Source organism: Lineus longissimus, chromosome 2, assembly GCF_910592395.1.
Source record: "Lineus longissimus chromosome 2, tnLinLong1.2, whole genome shotgun sequence".
NCBI classification, from domain to species: domain Eukaryota; kingdom Metazoa; phylum Nemertea; class Pilidiophora; order Heteronemertea; family Lineidae; genus Lineus; species Lineus longissimus.
In genome coordinates this window covers 5,680,819-5,697,348 of record NC_088309.1, presented here as the reverse complement: position 1 = coordinate 5,697,348, position 16,530 = coordinate 5,680,819, and the positions used below count along the sequence as shown (strand labels likewise).

At 41.7% G+C, this 16,530-nt stretch overlaps 2 protein-coding genes across 5 annotated transcripts; one reads left to right on the top strand and one right to left on the bottom strand.

Annotated features, from left to right (window-relative positions):
• Window positions 1–834: 834 nt before the first annotated feature.
• On the top strand, window positions 835–13,133 carry LOC135503421 (trafficking protein particle complex subunit 11-like). Of its 2 annotated transcripts, XM_064796999.1 has the most exons (30): window positions 835–1,003; window positions 1,435–1,653; window positions 2,107–2,276; window positions 2,558–2,628; window positions 2,921–3,035; window positions 3,154–3,327; window positions 3,689–3,785; window positions 4,124–4,257; window positions 4,386–4,527; window positions 4,616–4,706; window positions 5,059–5,138; window positions 5,350–5,428; window positions 5,680–5,734; window positions 5,958–6,038; window positions 6,257–6,321; window positions 6,717–6,778; window positions 7,036–7,168; window positions 7,295–7,367; window positions 7,766–7,798; window positions 8,340–8,397; window positions 8,627–8,776; window positions 9,123–9,295; window positions 9,541–9,716; window positions 9,833–9,924; window positions 10,330–10,515; window positions 10,662–10,769; window positions 10,968–11,019; window positions 11,283–11,614; window positions 11,813–11,980; window positions 12,275–13,133. In XM_064796999.1, exons 2-30 carry the CDS (start codon window positions 1,453–1,455, stop codon window positions 12,308–12,310), a joined length of 3,387 nt encoding a protein of 1,128 aa, XP_064653069.1. In that variant the 5' UTR covers window positions 835–1,003; window positions 1,435–1,452; the 3' UTR covers window positions 12,311–13,133. The 2 variants fall into 2 exon arrangements, with proteins under 2 accessions (XP_064653069.1, XP_064653075.1); XM_064797005.1 differs by lacking the exon at window positions 7,766–7,798.
• A 442-nt stretch (window positions 13,134–13,575) lies between these two features.
• Window positions 13,576–16,444, bottom strand: LOC135483578 (structure-specific endonuclease subunit slx1-like). Of its 3 annotated transcripts, none has more exons than XM_064764552.1 (6): window positions 16,426–16,444; window positions 15,718–15,917; window positions 15,190–15,241; window positions 14,536–14,916; window positions 14,143–14,340; window positions 13,576–13,849 (listed from the first exon to the last, which is right to left on the bottom strand). In XM_064764552.1, the coding sequence occupies exons 2-6, from the start codon at window positions 15,888–15,890 to the stop codon at window positions 13,799–13,801; spliced, it is 855 nt and encodes a 284-aa protein (XP_064620622.1). In that variant the 5' UTR covers window positions 15,891–15,917; window positions 16,426–16,444; the 3' UTR covers window positions 13,576–13,798. The 3 variants fall into 3 exon arrangements, with proteins under 3 accessions (XP_064620622.1, XP_064620621.1, XP_064620620.1); XM_064764551.1 differs by lacking the exon at window positions 16,426–16,444 and adding an exon at window positions 15,989–16,034; XM_064764550.1 differs by lacking the exon at window positions 16,426–16,444 and having other exon boundaries at window positions 15,718–15,952.
• Between the last annotated feature and the right edge of the window lie 86 nt (window positions 16,445–16,530).

Sequence of the window (16,530 nt, the reverse complement as noted above, 5' to 3'; positions counted from 1 at the left end):
GCTGTTTGGGAATTGCAGATAACTTAACGTCGTTAGGGCCTACGTCACAACCGGCGACCAATCACTGATCTCATTGGGAATTTCAGCATTCCAGCACGCGACTGATTCCCATCATTTCGCATGCTCTGCCATCGGGGAAATAAATAAATCACACTATCGATATCCTGGATTTATTCGCCTTGTCTGGTGACATGAAAGAGGAGACGCATAAACATTGACCGACGTGGTTTTGATTTGTTGGAGCCATGTGAAGACCCGATACGGCCACCAACTGCGATGAAATATTGCTATTGATTACATTTATTGATTACAGGTTATCCCAAATGAGAGCGTGTTTCCATGAAGGTACGGATCCGGAGCAACCAACTTCAACACAAAACAACTTATAAAAGCCAAGCGTGTTCACTGTTAGTGAGCAGCAAAAGTTCCATTTAGAACCAAATTTGCGCAATAGCCTACTGATCCTAAAATCGCGTAGGCCTATGGTCGCTTCTGTGGTCGGGTCAGTAAGAACTTACCTGGATGTGATGCATTCAACTTACCACTTGATTCCGGTTGCATTGTTTGACCACTGCAAGTGCACATAGGCCTATGATTATATAAATAAATAGCAATTCAATTGGACCATGATTCTTTATCCCAACTCTCCCCTCCCCCCCCCCCCCCGCTCTAATCTTTACCCCGAGCCCGATTTGATATACACTGACCACGACCCGGTGGCTCAGGCAGCTGAGGACAGTATTTGCGAGAGCTGGACAAACGCACAACGACATTTGTGGAGTGTCACCGCCACGGCCGATATGGAATTAGGCCACGAAGGTTTATCAACGCGTTATCGAAAATGAAAATTAAAAGTTTGGGCGAAAATAATGAAAATTTGTCTAAAAAATCCTTTTCCCTGGCTTGAATATATACAATTTGCCGTTATCGTGATTGCGGCAGAGTAGTTTAGGTGTTCTTTCTTCTTTGTGACTTCGAAGGTTGAAGGAAGAAGTGAATTAAGGTTCGTAATATGATGGTCGAGAGTCGGAAATATCACGATATACAGGGGTTCTCAAAAAAAACCAAAAGTCATAGATCCTCCCACCCGGGGTCGTCGCTTGGATATCTTGCCCAGTAGCTCACTGTGCTGGCTGGAGACATTGGTGAATCTTACATCCTGCAAACTGCGAGTTGTCAAAAACAACGGACTGAAATGAGGCCGGTGACATTGAAAACCAGGTCAGGTCGGGCTGGACTACCCTAGGCCTAGGGCTAGGGGTGGTGCCTGCAGGTTTGAATTCTTATAACTAGTCGCCTCTGAACTAGTGCATCTGTTCAGATCAGGCTCAGGTCAGGTCAGGACAGGTAATACCAGTTACCAGAATGGTCCCTCCCTCCCCCAAATACATGAAATATGGCCTTGAACTGAAGTTGTATTTTCACTCGGGCCAGGACCCCTTTCAGATTACCATGTCGTGGGCAAGTGACTTCCCTGAGGAATTGCTCTGTCGTCCTATGGGGCTTGTGGTACTGACAGGCCTGGACATCACCTACAATGCTGTACATAAGTCCATATGGGACTCATTTTGTAATAACAGACGCCAAGATCGGGTACCTCTGAAATTCCGTGTTTTTGAAGCAGACCATGAGTATCCAAAAGGAAGATCAAAGGTATGTGAAGGACTAGTAATTTTCGTTTGTATTTGAGATCATGGATCTGTTTGTTGAACTGCACGATAAAAATACCTGGTGATGCTCCTATCAGTACTAGATTGAACATTCATACAGTGTTGCTGAATTCTAATCCTAAAGGTAACTGACACTGACAGAATAGTGTCTTGCTCTCAATGATCAGAAACCTTCACAACAGCAGAGGAAATTCTATTATTTGGCCATTCTTTTGGAAGACCATATGTTAAACTCCAGTTGCCTCTACTCCCCATTAGGCATTGCAGGTCCTGTTTCTCAATCGCTTTCAGAGGACCTCATATTCCCAAGGGTAAAAAACTCCATGGAAGCATTAAACAGCTGAAACGAGTGCCTGTTGTTGGCCTGTAAAACTGATTTTTGGTACGACCTGTATGGACTTATAAAATTAGAATATTTCTCCTCAATCCCTTTCAGAGGACGTCATATGAATGGTACATTCCCAAGGGTATCCTAAAGACGTCCTGGATGCATAAACATCTGGAGCGTATGCCAGCTGTGGTGGTCGTCTTCTACGACCTTGATTGGGACGAACACATGTGGAAAGAGAAGCAGATGGAGTGCGCCACGAGAGTGGAAATTGTCAGGTACGGCCATGAATTTCAATCGCCGATTGTCTGAATAACAGTGTCATTTGCATCAGAGTCCTCAGCAAATATCTGGCATAGAATACACCTCGCACCTTGTTTGGCGTTCAAAATGATCATCCTGGACAATCAAAACCCTAGATTTCGAGCATTATGAAGTTCCGTGCATCTCGAGTTTCTCCATAGTTCCTCCCGCATATTGCTCGAAGTTTAGAATTTTGATTCTGGGGGGGTGATGACATCAGAGAATATCTAATAATTTTTCAACTGTTTCTTTTTAGGAGTACTCTTGTTGGCCGTGGAACGAAAGTGGCAGTGGTGCTCATTCAGAAGAACACACCTCTCCCTCCTGGTGAGAAGATAGATAATAGTAGAGGCCTCTCAAATTGTCATGGCCTTGACTACACCTACACCTACTTTATGAGTTGTCAAGGCCAGGGTATTATTCACCTCACCAAGTTCCAATTTTGCGTATAATCACTTCTGTAGTGTAGGGACAAGTAGGACATGACATTATGTTGTTTTTCATGAAAATGACTTCCAGCAGGACCACCAACCTAAAGCCCATGCCCAAGTTGTTCCTTTAAATGTTCATAAGTGTTCATGAAATGTGAACCACATTCTATTGTTGCATTTTGCCTTAGGTGAGGATGTGATAGCTGCTGAGAGAGCTGCTTCCCTATGCAGTGCGTGTGAGTTATCTGCCAAGTCATTGTTTGTCCTGCCACACTCGGACCACCTGCTTGGGTACACAATCAGGTAAGATTGTTTCCTGAGTCCTCAGGTGAGACAATTAACTTGAGCTAAAAGTTGAAATTCTTCTAGCAATCTACCTGTCAAAAGTTCATTGTATCTAATCACATGCAATATTTTTCAGACTTGAGAATGCGTTCTATGAGCTGTCACAGAGTTACTACTACGCTGAAGCCAGACGGGTCAAGTCCCACAAAGAATTCCTAAACAAGACCACACACCAGCTTCTCTATGTACGCCACCAGTTCAAGATAGGATTCCTCAATGAACTCAAGCAGGACACACACATTGCACTAAAGTGAGTACATCTAATCTTGACTGGCTGATGCACCATATCCTCCATATCCCTGGCTGAACACAGAGTCAGTGGGCCCATAATTGGTGCCCAAGTTCATTGACATTTCTTGGACACCTCCCTGGCCAAAGGCAGAGTCACTACATGTAGGCCCGAATTGGTGCCCAAGTTTATTGACATTTCATGGTCTCTTCCCTGGCCGCAGATGGAGTCACTAGGCCCCAGTTTGTGTGCCTAGTGACAGTCAACCACATGACCATGGGAGCCAACATAGAAGAAAATCCAAGTGAGTAGGATTCCACCACTGAAAAGGCTTTGGACCTGTTGGCTCTCTTTTTTTATCAGAGTGTCAATTTCATTTTAGGCATTACAAGCAAGCCTATGGACATGCTCTTGATCTGCGAATGCATGACACCAACATGCTTGAAGTGAAAACTATAGCCTGCTTCATTAATTACAAGGTATGTGTTGGGCCCTAAATAAAGCCTGTTTCTGTTTTGAGGTTTTAGCTAGAGTCGAGTCTGGAAAAAGTACCTTGATCCCAGGTGGATATTTCCTTTGCTAAAAGTGTGTCCCAACGTCCGATTTCTGATGACATCATTCCAACTGTTGTCTGTCAGGAGACGACATCACGCGTGTCATTTCAACACCCACATGACGCAATCAAAGCCTGACTGTGCAGCGAACCATTCAAATTTGAATCCTACTGGGGACATGAGTGCAAATGAACGAGTTAAGGTCACGAATATTGTCATGCGTAGTACAGATTTCAGAAGTCTGCCTCCATCTTGTATTTCAGATCTGTCGTCTTTCGTTTCAACACAATGTACCACTTGATGCCATAGCACAGTTCAGGAAGCACATCGACTTCTTCAAGAGCAAGATCGGCAGTCCTGAGTTGGCCTTCGAACACAGTGCATGGATGTCAAAACAGTAAGTGTCCTCATTCTTCACTGAATTTTTATTTTTTTTTAAAGATTTAGGTTTAGTTTTCTGACATGTTTCTTTGACTTCAGCTGTTTTAACAAACCATTTGATATTCTGTATTTCCGTTTCTCTAGATTCCAGGTTTTTGGCGACTTATTTGATGAAGCAATCAAACTTGGTCTAACTGCCGTTCAGACCCAGCACCCTGGGTTCTATTACCAGCAAGCTGCCAACCATGCTATAGCCAGGAAGCAATTGTGTCGGGGCCTTTGCCACGTACGTACATGACTTTTATCATACATGACTTTTGGGCTGTTTTGAGAAAATGTTGGAATATCTGAACTCTAACTTCTTACTTTTTTAGGCTTTGGCTGCCCCTCCTGTTCCTGACCCACTTGAAAACTTAACCAATTTGGACTTCTATGGCCAACGACCTTGGAGACAAGGACACCAGAGTAAGTAGTCTTTTCCCTGAACACAAGGTGGTGAATATCGATGATAAATAAGACTGTCTACCTCCGTTAGACAGGGTCAAAAGACGTGATGTACCCTACCTACATTTCAGGATAGTGACGCAAATGCGAATTTTTTTTATTGGAATAGTCAATTTGAAGCATATGAAATCTTTGGGTCATGATGCAGGAATTTGTTTTTTTTACTTCAGTCATTGTGACTAAATTTGCATGACCTTGTGTGTGAAGTTTCTCAACCCTGTCAAGTGAGGAATATCAGCTATTTGTTAATTGTTCCAGATGGATTAATTGACTGTTCAAAAGATTGATTACTGATTACTTTGCTTTCATGCAGGTATAGATCCTCCAGACAGTGTGAAGGAGAGAGAAGGCATCAGAGCTCTCCAGGCACTGGAGCTCACCGTTGACCACTCGGTAAGTCTTTCAATCACGAGACATCTCAATCTCAGGGTTGGTTCCACTGGTTGGTTTACTTAGTTTAATGTAAGCCTGGGTTTTGTAGGTTTGGATTTTGTTTTGGGGGGGGGGGGAGATTTAAAAGTCTGGAAACCCCAACATGATTATGAACCTTATTTCAATCATTCATAGATTTTGAAACTGGTCTCAATTTTCGTAATCATTCCAGTGGCTGATCATCCCTCTGCTGAGCAGCGCTGTCTCACAGTTCAAGAAATACAAGTCTCCCCGAATGAAGCGATACCTCAGTAAGTATTCACCTGGAGTATTCACCTTTATTCCAACAAAAACCTTAACATGAATGAAATTTTACTTAAGTAAATTCAAGTAAATTGTTCAGACACTTGACTTACAAATTGAAATAGTGTACAATATGTTAAGCTAATTCCTTCTTAGCTTTCTCAAATAACATTCGACAGTTAGAAGTAATGGCTCATGAGTTTTGGAGTCAGTCATGAGGTCATCTGTTACTCCATTTGTGTGGTTTTCTTGTCTCCAGTGGTCCAGATGGGTGAGGAGTACTACCATGCTAAGGATTACAACAAGGGGCTCACGTAAGTAAATTGCCCAACGCAATCAAGCCTATGTCTCTTTAGGGGGATGTCTATAGCCATTATGCAGGAGCTGATGTGTTCTCACACTTGCACTCTCGACTACACTCGAGGGTACATGTATCTACATTACTGCTTGAATTTGCAGAATGTCGCCAAACATTTACTATTCAGTAGCTTGCAACTCTTAAACGAGCCTTCTGAAGTAATACGTGTATGTTTTCAGGATTCTGTCAAGGGTAACGTGGGACTACCGGCAGGAGAGATGGTGGCCGCTCTTGACCTCCATTCTAATCACCTCGCTCAGGTACATGTATGATTGATGTTTTAGATTTGTTTCTAATTGATCAGACAACCATGTGACTGCAATGTTTACATGAAGATGGACAAGTAATTGCCTTCAATGCCTACATGTGTACCTATTTTGACAAAAATTTGGAACTGACAAAAGTGATACCAAGCGATTGCAGGATGGTTTATAACCTGGAATATTAAACTTGTTAATATGTTAGTTATTAATTCCAGATGTGCCTACCTTGTTGGAAACGTTGACGAGTATGTCACGATTTGTTTGGAACTCATGGGAAAGAGTATCCTTTTGAAAGAAATAAAACTTGTCTGTGTCAGAAAGTGCAGGGCACAGAAATGTATGCTTTTATGTACTTAGTCCTACTCTTGCCTAGAAAGCACATATGGCTTCAACGTGTTCAATCATTTATTCGACTCCTATGGTCCGCAGCCCGTCTGCAGATGTTTCCCTAGGTCAGACCAAGCTGCTTAATCTCCTTGTCTACCACATGGCGCCAGGTCCCTTTTAGACTCCCTCGATTTCTTTTCCCATCAGCTGTCCATCTGAGTGCTGTCCTTGGGATTGTGCCTGATGGCATTGGGCGCACATGTTCCAGCCAACTCCAGCACTGTCTTTGAATCAATTTGGTTGGTGCGCACCCTGTTCTTGGGAAGTTGTTTCCTTGACCGAGGCTAGACATCCTGTGCTCCCCTGAAGAGAAGACACGAATTCAGATGAACCTTATCAGGGTGATGTCTGTAAGTACTGGCCCTAAATCAACATGTCAAAAATCACCACTTTCGCTCCTAATCTGGAAAAAATTTGTGCTCAAAATTCTCCCCATTGTCCACAGAGTTAGAATACTGTCATAACAAATATTTAGTTGGGCCTCTCTTTCACATGAGTGTGCCTGTTTCTGCTGCACCACTCTGACAGCCCAATCGGCTATTATATGAAAGTCTACATGTACGTTATACATTTTGCTTGAATACATTGTACATTTTGTCTTCCCTAGAATGATGCCCCAGAGCCTGAGCCAGGTTGTGACTCTGACTGTGTGGAGAAAGCGAAGTCCCTCTGGAAGACAGATCCATCGACAAGAGAATCAAATGTCTTCACGGTTGAAATGAATAACATCATTCCATTCAGTAAGTCTGTTTTATTAAGTGTGGTCTGTGTTAAATGTTTTGCAAGAGGAATCTACTTTGTCTGGCTTTCAGTGTTTGGAGAGAGACTAATCTTTATTCTAATTGCCTTCTTCGGATTTCTTTCAGTCGAGTGCAAAGCTCGGTTCACCCATGCCACATTCAAAGCTGACGAACCAGTCGAGCTTGATGTCTTTCTAAGGTAAGATACGTTAGATCCACTCCATGCATGTAGTCATCAGCTGTAGAGAGTACAATCTTTTACAGTTGCGACCTCTTCTAATCAATAGATAGTTGCTTTACATGTAGTAAAGGTCCTTACCAGTTTTCTTTATAAATGCTTAATAGTCTAATCCTTGAATAGTTTAGAAGCAGTCCCCATCTATCTCCTTGCATGAAGTCAGTTGTAACAGTCAGAAGTTGTAAATGCTTGTATTTTATTGTTTCCTTTTCTAACCAATACATTGCTTGCTGAAAAAATGCTGTAGTTTTATAAACAACTAATATTTTACTAATAACCCCTCTGCTTCTGATACTCTGATAAGGGAACATTCTCTCATTTACTTACCTGATCCCGCTGTTTGCATGTTATTCCCATAGGATGCAGGAGCCAGCCGAATGCCCAATGAGCAGGTGATTTTATCAGAACTTTTGGTTTGGGTCCAAGTTGGTTTTGCTGTATAAATATTGCTTTCAGGGCTCACCTTTCATGCTATTGGACGAGGTGGTTTTATTCAAATTTTTTTGGAGTTTCTACTATCAGTCTCTTATAATCAGTCTCTTTTACATGTTCTACACTAAATATGACTGACAGTGTTAATGTAAATGGGTAGAGTTTCAGCGTAATCCATCATGCCGTTGTATGTACTCTTTACCCTATGTTTTTGTTGACACACCTGCACTGTGCATGTATGCCCCTGATCCTATTCAAGCCCAGATATACTACATCAATGTACATGTAGGAGGTGTGTCGTGGCTGCACAAAATCAAAGGGCAGGTTTTAACTTAGGTGACATTTTGTTTTGGTTTTCTTATACAAATTTACTACATGTAGCACACCTCATTGTTATCAGAAGATTGTCATCATGTGAAGTCTTAATTGATTTAATACCAGCCTTTGTTTGTAAGTAGTTTGCCATAATGTTGCATCTGATTTATGTAATTTCAATTTCAGAACAAGCTGTCCCTTCCCTATCAGATTTTCCAAGCTATCAGTCCTAATAAACAACGTGGTATGTCTACGTAGTTATAGTCTTCATTAATTTTCAATCAGTGTAACAAACATAATCCCATTGACAGTTTTTTGTGCCAGCTTGGTCAGATATGCATGCATGTTCCTCTGTTTTCACATTGGCGAGCCAACAAGGATCATCACAACCAGTAAAATGAATATGTGGCATAGATCTAGTAATTCTGGTGTAGAATTGAATATTGTGAGCAAAACCGATGATTTTCTTTCAGGCCTACAATGAATTCTGTTCTGTGACAGATACTGAGGGAATCTCGTCCACAGACGAAGGGTCTGGGTACCTCTACCTTGTCCCTGGCAAACCAAAACGGCAGACATTCACATTCATCCCACTGAAGGAAGATGTTGGAAAACAGATACAGGTAAAGTGACCTTTTTAAGGTTATTTGTGACGTGCTCAGCGGAGCAATGGTCAACTGCAGCTGGAATAAACATGTACAGTTGCATCTAAATAAGGTTTCTAACTAGAAGTTAAAGTTACATGTACTTCTTTCTAGAAGTTATAGTTGCATATACTGAAAGTTCGAAGTTTACATGCTTTCAGAAGTGCCACAAAACCTGAAAATTTGAGGTTCTGCTTGACCTGTTGTGCTTCTTCTGACATGAAGAAATAGGCTCTGATCAAAGTAAAAAGTGAATCATCATTCAGATTCTCCCTGCCTCACTTACATGTAACAATATTCTATTGAAATATCTGCCTCTTTTTAGATCACCTCTGTTGCGCTTGAAGTAGGTTCTGAGAATGCCCGCTGTGCCATCCTGCACTGGTCTAGTGAGGCTATCTCGTCCCAATTGCCACCGCATGGCGTCAATGCCAGTCAGCACGTGTCTGATGTGGACAGCCTACCATGGGATAAGATACACACAAGCCCCACTACCAGGTATGCCTCTTTTACAACGTTGAAGCATGCGACATTGCATGAGGCAGTTTTATTGTTGCTTCATGAAGATGGCTCCCAAATGTTATTTAGTCAGAATTGTTGCGTCATTTCCCGCCTCTGAAAATGGGGCGGCCGGTAGCTGTTAAAGCTCGTGGCCTGACGTGTTCAACACAGTCAAGTAAGACACTGGTACAGTATTGCAATAATGTACTGACTGAACTTTATGCTGGCATCTTCCCCTGCAGCATCATTCCACGCGAGTCCCAACTGGAGATCTCCCTGGAGCACAGTCTCCCCAGCCTCGTCAACGAGTTCTACTTCATCGAGTTCTCCATCGACAATAAGGAGGAGAATGAGATCACTGACATCAGCCTGTCTGTTGGCCTGACCGAGGGACAGGATCAGATCATGGAACAAACAAGTGAGTTGACTCCAAGTTATTGTAAACCGCCAGATTATCTTCCCCCCATCCAGTATATCCACTTTTGTAGTAAACTCTTCAAATTTATTCATAAAATGAAATGTCAATTTTTCTAGCTCACATCTGCGTGGACCAAGCAGAGTATGATGGGAAGGTGGTCTCCAAGAGGATGGGAATCAATCTTGGGAGTCTTCAACCTGGAGAACAGGTAGGAACGTTGAAATCAATCAAGAGACTTTTAGTTGATTTTGACAAACCAATAAAAACTAAGTCTTAGGTCTGGAGGGGTAACAAGTCCAAGGGCCTGAAAGTGTACTAGTAAGATACCACCAGTCATTAATTGTCATGAGCACCCAGGGAAAATTGGTCATATTGTATACAACTTGCGACCAATGAAGGTCAGCACAACCAGCGAAATACCAGTCTTGACTTCACCTGAATGTTGAATCTCCTCCTTAGTAGTTTTTGTAGAATGCATGTAGCTCTCCAGTTCACGGGGAAAGTCTAAGCTGCTGCTCCTAAAAGATCACTCTGGTTCACAGAGGTGCTAAAATTCCTGTCTCCTAGAGCAGACAACCATATTGATTGGTTAAAAGCAAACTTTTCATTCCAGATTTCGCGTAACCTGTTCGTCAAGTGCCTGCAGGTTGGAGACAGGTTAATCAGTGCTAAAGTCATGTACAATGTTATTGTTGTCGTCAACGAGCAGCAGATTACCTGTATGTGTAACAAGGAGGAGAAGTGGAAACTGCCCGTAGTGACACCTTTTGAGGTTTCTGTCAACCTCAACTCGTTAAAGGTAAGTGTCAGGCCTTTAAGTTGCATGGTTTCCACACCGTTCGATAGTGTTAAAGTCAAAAGTCGAAAGTTGGTGTGATGAAACCATCGGTCACCACCTGGGTCTTCCATTCATTTTCATGAACCTCATTTCTCTCTTGGTTTCAGTTTGAGACGATTGAGGCAATTCATGGTGACGAGCCTTTCCTCCTGTTGTCAGAGTTGATCTGTACCTCGCCCTGGCCCCTCGAGATCAAGAGCAGCGATTTGAAGCTGGTAGGTACACTATGCAATAAAATTGACATCGGGACATACATTTGTAAGGGGCCAACTTGGGCATCTTCTGCATACTACTAACTTGTATAGTCTTTAGCTGCTTCAATTCTTACATATACCGGATGTATACCGGACACTTGTATGTTGCAAACACTTGAACAAATGCATTTTCACCAAAATGTTCTGCTTTTTTTGCAGTCGCCGTATGTCCAGTCATGTGATGGAAATCTCCAGTCACAAGTGGAAGGATGTAAGTTACAACTGACAATGCCATTCCTGTAAACCACACATTTTCATGCAAAAATAAAACTCCCGCAAATGGTTTTCAGTATTTTAAAGTCTTGCATCTTACCTTTGCCAATGATGGAGCCACTTGCACAAGTTTGTAGATTGTTACTGTGACAGCGTATGTTTGTGATGCAGAAAATGACCTCATTCCTGTCTTACTTAGTTTTCACTTTGTGCGAAATTCTGTTTTACTATTAGGTTAATCGTTTCGTTTTCTTCACTTAGTGAACCTGCAGAAAGATGAACGAGCTACAGAATGCCACTGCCTGGTAGCGCCACCATCAATCCAGCCCTCGGTTCCACTTGGAATGTACACGATTAACTGGAGACGAAAAGAGCACAACAATGTCCTACCCTATGTCTCGACGACTCTGACCCTTCCCACGATACCTGTCGAACATGTGCCATTGTTTGTGGATGCAGAACTCCCCTCCCATGGAAGTGTCCGTGTCTGCCTCCCGGCGGTCTACACCATATACAACAGAACTAGCTACGTGCAGGAGATGGAAGTCAACATGGAGAACTCTGAGTGCTTCATGTTCTCGGGTCACAAACATGTGAGCATTTTGAGTAAAATTTTTTTCTTTTAGTGGCTTGGAAGCGTCCTCAGTAAGAGGTAACAATGTAATTTTGTGGACAGCACTTGTCAGTCCCAATGATGTCCTTCATACATGTCTAGAGGTTCTACTGTAGTTCCTTTGCATCTATTGATGTCCTTACAGCTTCAGCGCTCAATATGAATTCTGTTGTTTCAGGTTCACGTGCGCATCCTCCCCAGTAGTAACCACCAGTTGTCATTCAACCTGTTCCCGTTGATGACAGGTTTCATTGAGCTGCCTAAACTTCAGGTTAACATGTTGCGATATCCTGGCGTCTTCAATGATGTTGTACAGAAAATGCTCCCTACTCATATATTTATTAAGGTAAACATTTATTTTCTTGTATCAAATAGGTGTTATTCCCTGAGTGAATGTGTTCTTCCCCTGTTTCAATAGTAACCTACTTTTCTGAGTGTTCAAGATTTTCCAATTTCCTGTTCAACGCTTAGACCGTAGTAAAATTCATTATTTCTAGCGCGACGCAGCCTGGTGCGGTACATGTACATGTATTCCCGCTGCCCGAGTGCACCTGAGGTCCACATTTTTAACTATCCCTCTCAGCCTGACTGTCTGTGATATGAATTACCACATCATGTTTTAACCCATTTCTAATTTCAGCCAAGTGGTAAAGAAATGCAACCAACTCTTGTCTGACACATATAGAGGAGCTGGTAAATTCAACTAGCATCACATCTATTTGGAAAATAGAAAGACCACGAAGGAAGGGTCAAGCGGTAGCTCTTTATTGGAGATACTTGTTGATATGAATAGTTCAAATCATGATATATAGGGTGGCCCAAAAATGTTGCACCTGACTTTTTGGTATTAAGATGTGCGGGGTGTTGAACTTATGGTATTGTAGTTGTGCAAGCATCCAGACATTGATCTTTTCCAACTGCTTCAAAGCAGCCTTCTGGGCAGCCAAATTACATGTATGATGTGCTTTTTCTCTCCTTACTAAAAGGCTGGCTTCATGCTAAAATAAATTTATCTAGTCAACATAGAAAAATATTACCGTAATTGATAATTTTGGTAATTGTATGAATACAGTGTGTACAAATGTATAGTCGTCCTGGTAATACGGTATAACCATTTGATTGTTGTATGTAAAATGAGTTTGTATTTATCAAACCCACCGACCATTTGCCATCTTGGTTGCCTAGTGAAAAAAACCAAAACAATGTGTACACGTCATTGCTGTTTACATGTCTTGCTTCGTACATATCTGTGTAAAATTCTGATTGCATCTCCGTTTCAAACCAAAGCAACCAAGATGGCAGACAGTCATGAATATGCCACGGGGTGTTTTAATGATGTTATATCTAGGTCACTTCATCTTTCTACACCGTAGCTGTACTGACTCTAAGCCAGTATAAGTTAATCATGAAGGTAACGCAGTATAAAATTATGCTGCTATTCTGTAGTTTATCATGATTGTGAATAATGAATATTTATTAAAGTGTCATTAATGACTGTACATGTATAACATCTTTTTTCTGGAGTTTTATTGATTTCAAGTGATAAAGATTTCTGGAGATCAGTAGTGGTTCAGTGGTACCAGTTCATGATCTGAAGGTCTCGGGTTCAACTCTCAGAAGGACCCCCACTGGAACTTCTGTATCCTTGAGCAGGACACCTAAACCAACGTGGTGTCATTACAGCACTTGGATCCAATATGATTGAGGTCATGACGTCGCAACGCTCTTTGCAGTGAAAATATGGCAGTATTGTGAATGACTTGGCCAACTTGCGAATGCACCATGGAGAATCAATTCCACAGATTGCCGAGTACATGTATATACCTGTAAAGGCAGGCTTTCCATCCGCTGAACTGGCCTGTCTGGGAAGGGAAAAATAACAAATAACACATGATTTCTTGCACATTTGAAGATATTTAATAATAAATTCAACATTCGAAGTGAAAACACCCATAGATTAGAAACAGAAACACCAAAACTTGCCCTAAAACTGAATAACTGCCGACGTTAATAAACATTATTTAAAACATGTCCACACCTTTGATGTTCACGTACATGTATGTAGTTCAGAAATCCTGTGACCATGAACTGTATTTACAAATATTACAAGTGTATAAATCCCTCATACGATACATTTAACTGCAATAGCCTCATTATGGAATCTTCACGACACATGAAGCTCATCAGCCCAGTGCTGGTCTTCGTCCTCTGAAGCCTGGAATCGAAAACAAAAAAATATTAGTTCACAATGACAAACTGACTTCACCCCTAAATCGAAAGGTATGATACTCCATTTCAGAAAAAATGCTTAAATTGCTTTGTCATCGACTGAGGCGCGGCAAAGGCAATGCATTGCTCGTACAAAGTTCGCTTTAATGGTCTTAGACAAAGCTGCCAATCTGCCAAAATAAAAATCTTCTTTTTAATTTTGCAAATTTCAAAAGTAAAGAGGTGCAAAAGTTTAGCGGTTCATTGCATACATGAAAGATACGTATACTTGTGACCTACCTCATTCAAGTACTGGTAGCATCCTTTCTGGTAGCGTATCAACTCTCCCCAGACAAGAGATTTCTTGCATTTTGGACAATCTCCCTCGACAGGTAAAAGGTGGTCAGATTCTCGCAGGAAGTACTTGGCCAAACACTTCATATGACTCAGCATATTGCAATGTCGATGGAGGCACTTCATCAGAGCCTCATCTTCATTCTAAAAGAAAGAAGCTAAGCGGGTCATGATTTTTCTAGCATCCCAATTGTACTGTAGGCCTTCTCTGATCATTAAAAAATTTAAAAGTTTAACTTTAACTTGAACTTGAACTTGAAAATTTCTATTTCTATTCAACACGCTGAATATAATTTTCAACAATCCCATTTTGTATTTTACGAGGTAAAGATATCTCACCTTTACATGTCGACTACAAACAGAACATCTTCCTTGTGTTTGCGAAATCACCACGATATCATCTTCATCGTCACAGCCAGTCTTTTGAGCATTTGACTCTTGCGTCGACAAAAGAGCTTTCTTTGGAGACTGAATTTTCTTACTGACAACTGGTCCATAAGCTATAGCCATATGTGCCGGAGGTAGAAGATCTGGTTCAAAATCAAGTTTATATTTTGGCTCAAGCCAGCGTATTGTTAGAGGCAGTCTCTTCCAGGGTCCTGTCCTGAGCATGTATGAGAGAGTACGAAATCGTGACTTATACCCGTGTTCATTTTTTTTCTTCATCTGAATTGACTTGAGCCGTCTTGATTTCGTTGGGTGCTGCCAAGCCCATTCAAACTGAAAAAATAACCAACAAGATCACTTAGGCCTGTTTTACTAAAAATTAACATGAATCTTACTCACAAGTTGTGAATCTGTAAAAATGATTAAATCATAATATTATAAAAGATTTTAACCCTGACCACTTCATGACGTCTTCAGATTGACAGTTAGCTGTCAGTTAATGCAAGAAAAGACGAACTGACAGGCTCTTCCCAGATGAAAACATTTCGTCAAGTCAAGGACATTTTCAGCACACAAGCACAATTAATCTGCCAGCCATACAATTACCCTCAGAGCTGAGATGTCATTTGGAAAACCATGAACAATCAGCACCATTGACCTGCAAAGAGATACATATCACTGTTCAGGACACCCTAACGTTGTCTATGATTCCAGGATTTGGCTTCCAGGGGGTACTGTATATTTTGCCAGTGTCATCCACAACTCATAATGTTGAGTTTTTGATGTCATCTGTGGACATAGATATGGGTTAGGGCTCTTCTCGGCAACACTACTTTTTAAATTTGAATTGAAGGCCCTAGATACACAAGATGAGGATAAGATTCTTGGTCCAGTTTTGGGGGACTGATTCTTCAGGGTGGTCATTATCTTATCTCTAGTTGTATATATACAGTAGAACCTCTCTATTATTGACAACCATGGGACTGTCCTTAATAGAGAGGTAACCTGATTAGAGAGGTCAAATTGAATGGAAACAACAAATATGATGGGACCAAAACAAGCATCCTTAATAGAGAGGTGTCCGCTAAGGAAGGTTCCACTGTATATGCTACAACTCGCTGGGAATTCTCTCACCATGGTCCTCTACCACTGGTTCTCCAAGCTCCGCCAGCTTTTTTCCCCTTATTGTGCTGACCAATCCGTCGTGTCGGATTTACTGTATAACCAATATAAGTCCTTCCCTTGAACTTAGGATTTTCACAGTATAGAAGGTAGCAACCATAGAAATCTTCTACTTCCTGAGCCATGTTGCTGCGTTACCAGCACAAACACATCTGAAATAGGATAAATTCTGTATCATTATCTCCTACATCGCTTAATTTGCTAAAGTACAGGTGTACGATACCTTTAAAGATTGGCTATTACATGAAGCGAACATCCCCCCAATGAAATCTGGGGGAGAATGTTCGCTTTATGTAATAGCCAATCTCGTATCTCAATATCGTACACCTGCAGGCCTACTTCAGCAAATTAGGCCAGTAGGAGATGAATCCACATCCTTCAGATGACCACAGTCACTTGAATGGTTTATCACCAGTATGAATCCACATCAGTCACTTGAGTTCAAACTACTCAGATGATCACATTCAATTGAGGTCCCATATGGTTTATACCAGTATCAGTATGAATCCTGGCTAACATAAGCCATGGAGGTATTACCAAGACTGCTTGAAGACCAAGACCAAGGCTACTTGAACCCCCCCCCCCCCCTCCCCGCCAAACATGCAACCACACGTCGTGCGCATTCGTATTTCCCGCCTTATGAACTAATGGTAGCGTCACCTGTTATTACTAGTAGAACTCCGACATCCCTCGATGTGTATATCGAGGATGTAACAAATCGCGTAACAATTCCCTAACAATCGCCAACCGGAAGTAGAATGCCGG

Excerpts from the sequence above, each read along its gene's own strand:
- LOC135483578 (XM_064764552.1), bottom strand. The coding sequence starts at position 15,890 with ATGGCTCAGGAAGTAGAAGATTTCTATGGTTGCTACCTTCTATACTGT. Across the intron at positions 14,917-15,189 it reads ATGACATCTCAGCTCTGAGG|TTTGAATGGGCTTGGCAGCA; the intron begins GTAATTGTATGG and ends TTATTTTTTCAG. Across the intron at positions 14,341-14,535 it reads TTTGTAGTCGACATGTAAAG|AATGAAGATGAGGCTCTGAT; the intron begins GTGAGATATCTT and ends TCTTTCTTTTAG.
- LOC135503421 (XM_064796999.1), top strand. The coding sequence starts at position 1,453 with ATGTCGTGGGCAAGTGACTTCCCTGAGGAATTGCTCTGTCGTCCTATG. Across the intron at positions 7,169-7,294 it reads GAATAACATCATTCCATTCA|TCGAGTGCAAAGCTCGGTTC; the intron begins GTAAGTCTGTTT and ends GATTTCTTTCAG. Across the intron at positions 9,717-9,832 it reads TCAGATCATGGAACAAACAA|CTCACATCTGCGTGGACCAA; the intron begins GTGAGTTGACTC and ends CAATTTTTCTAG.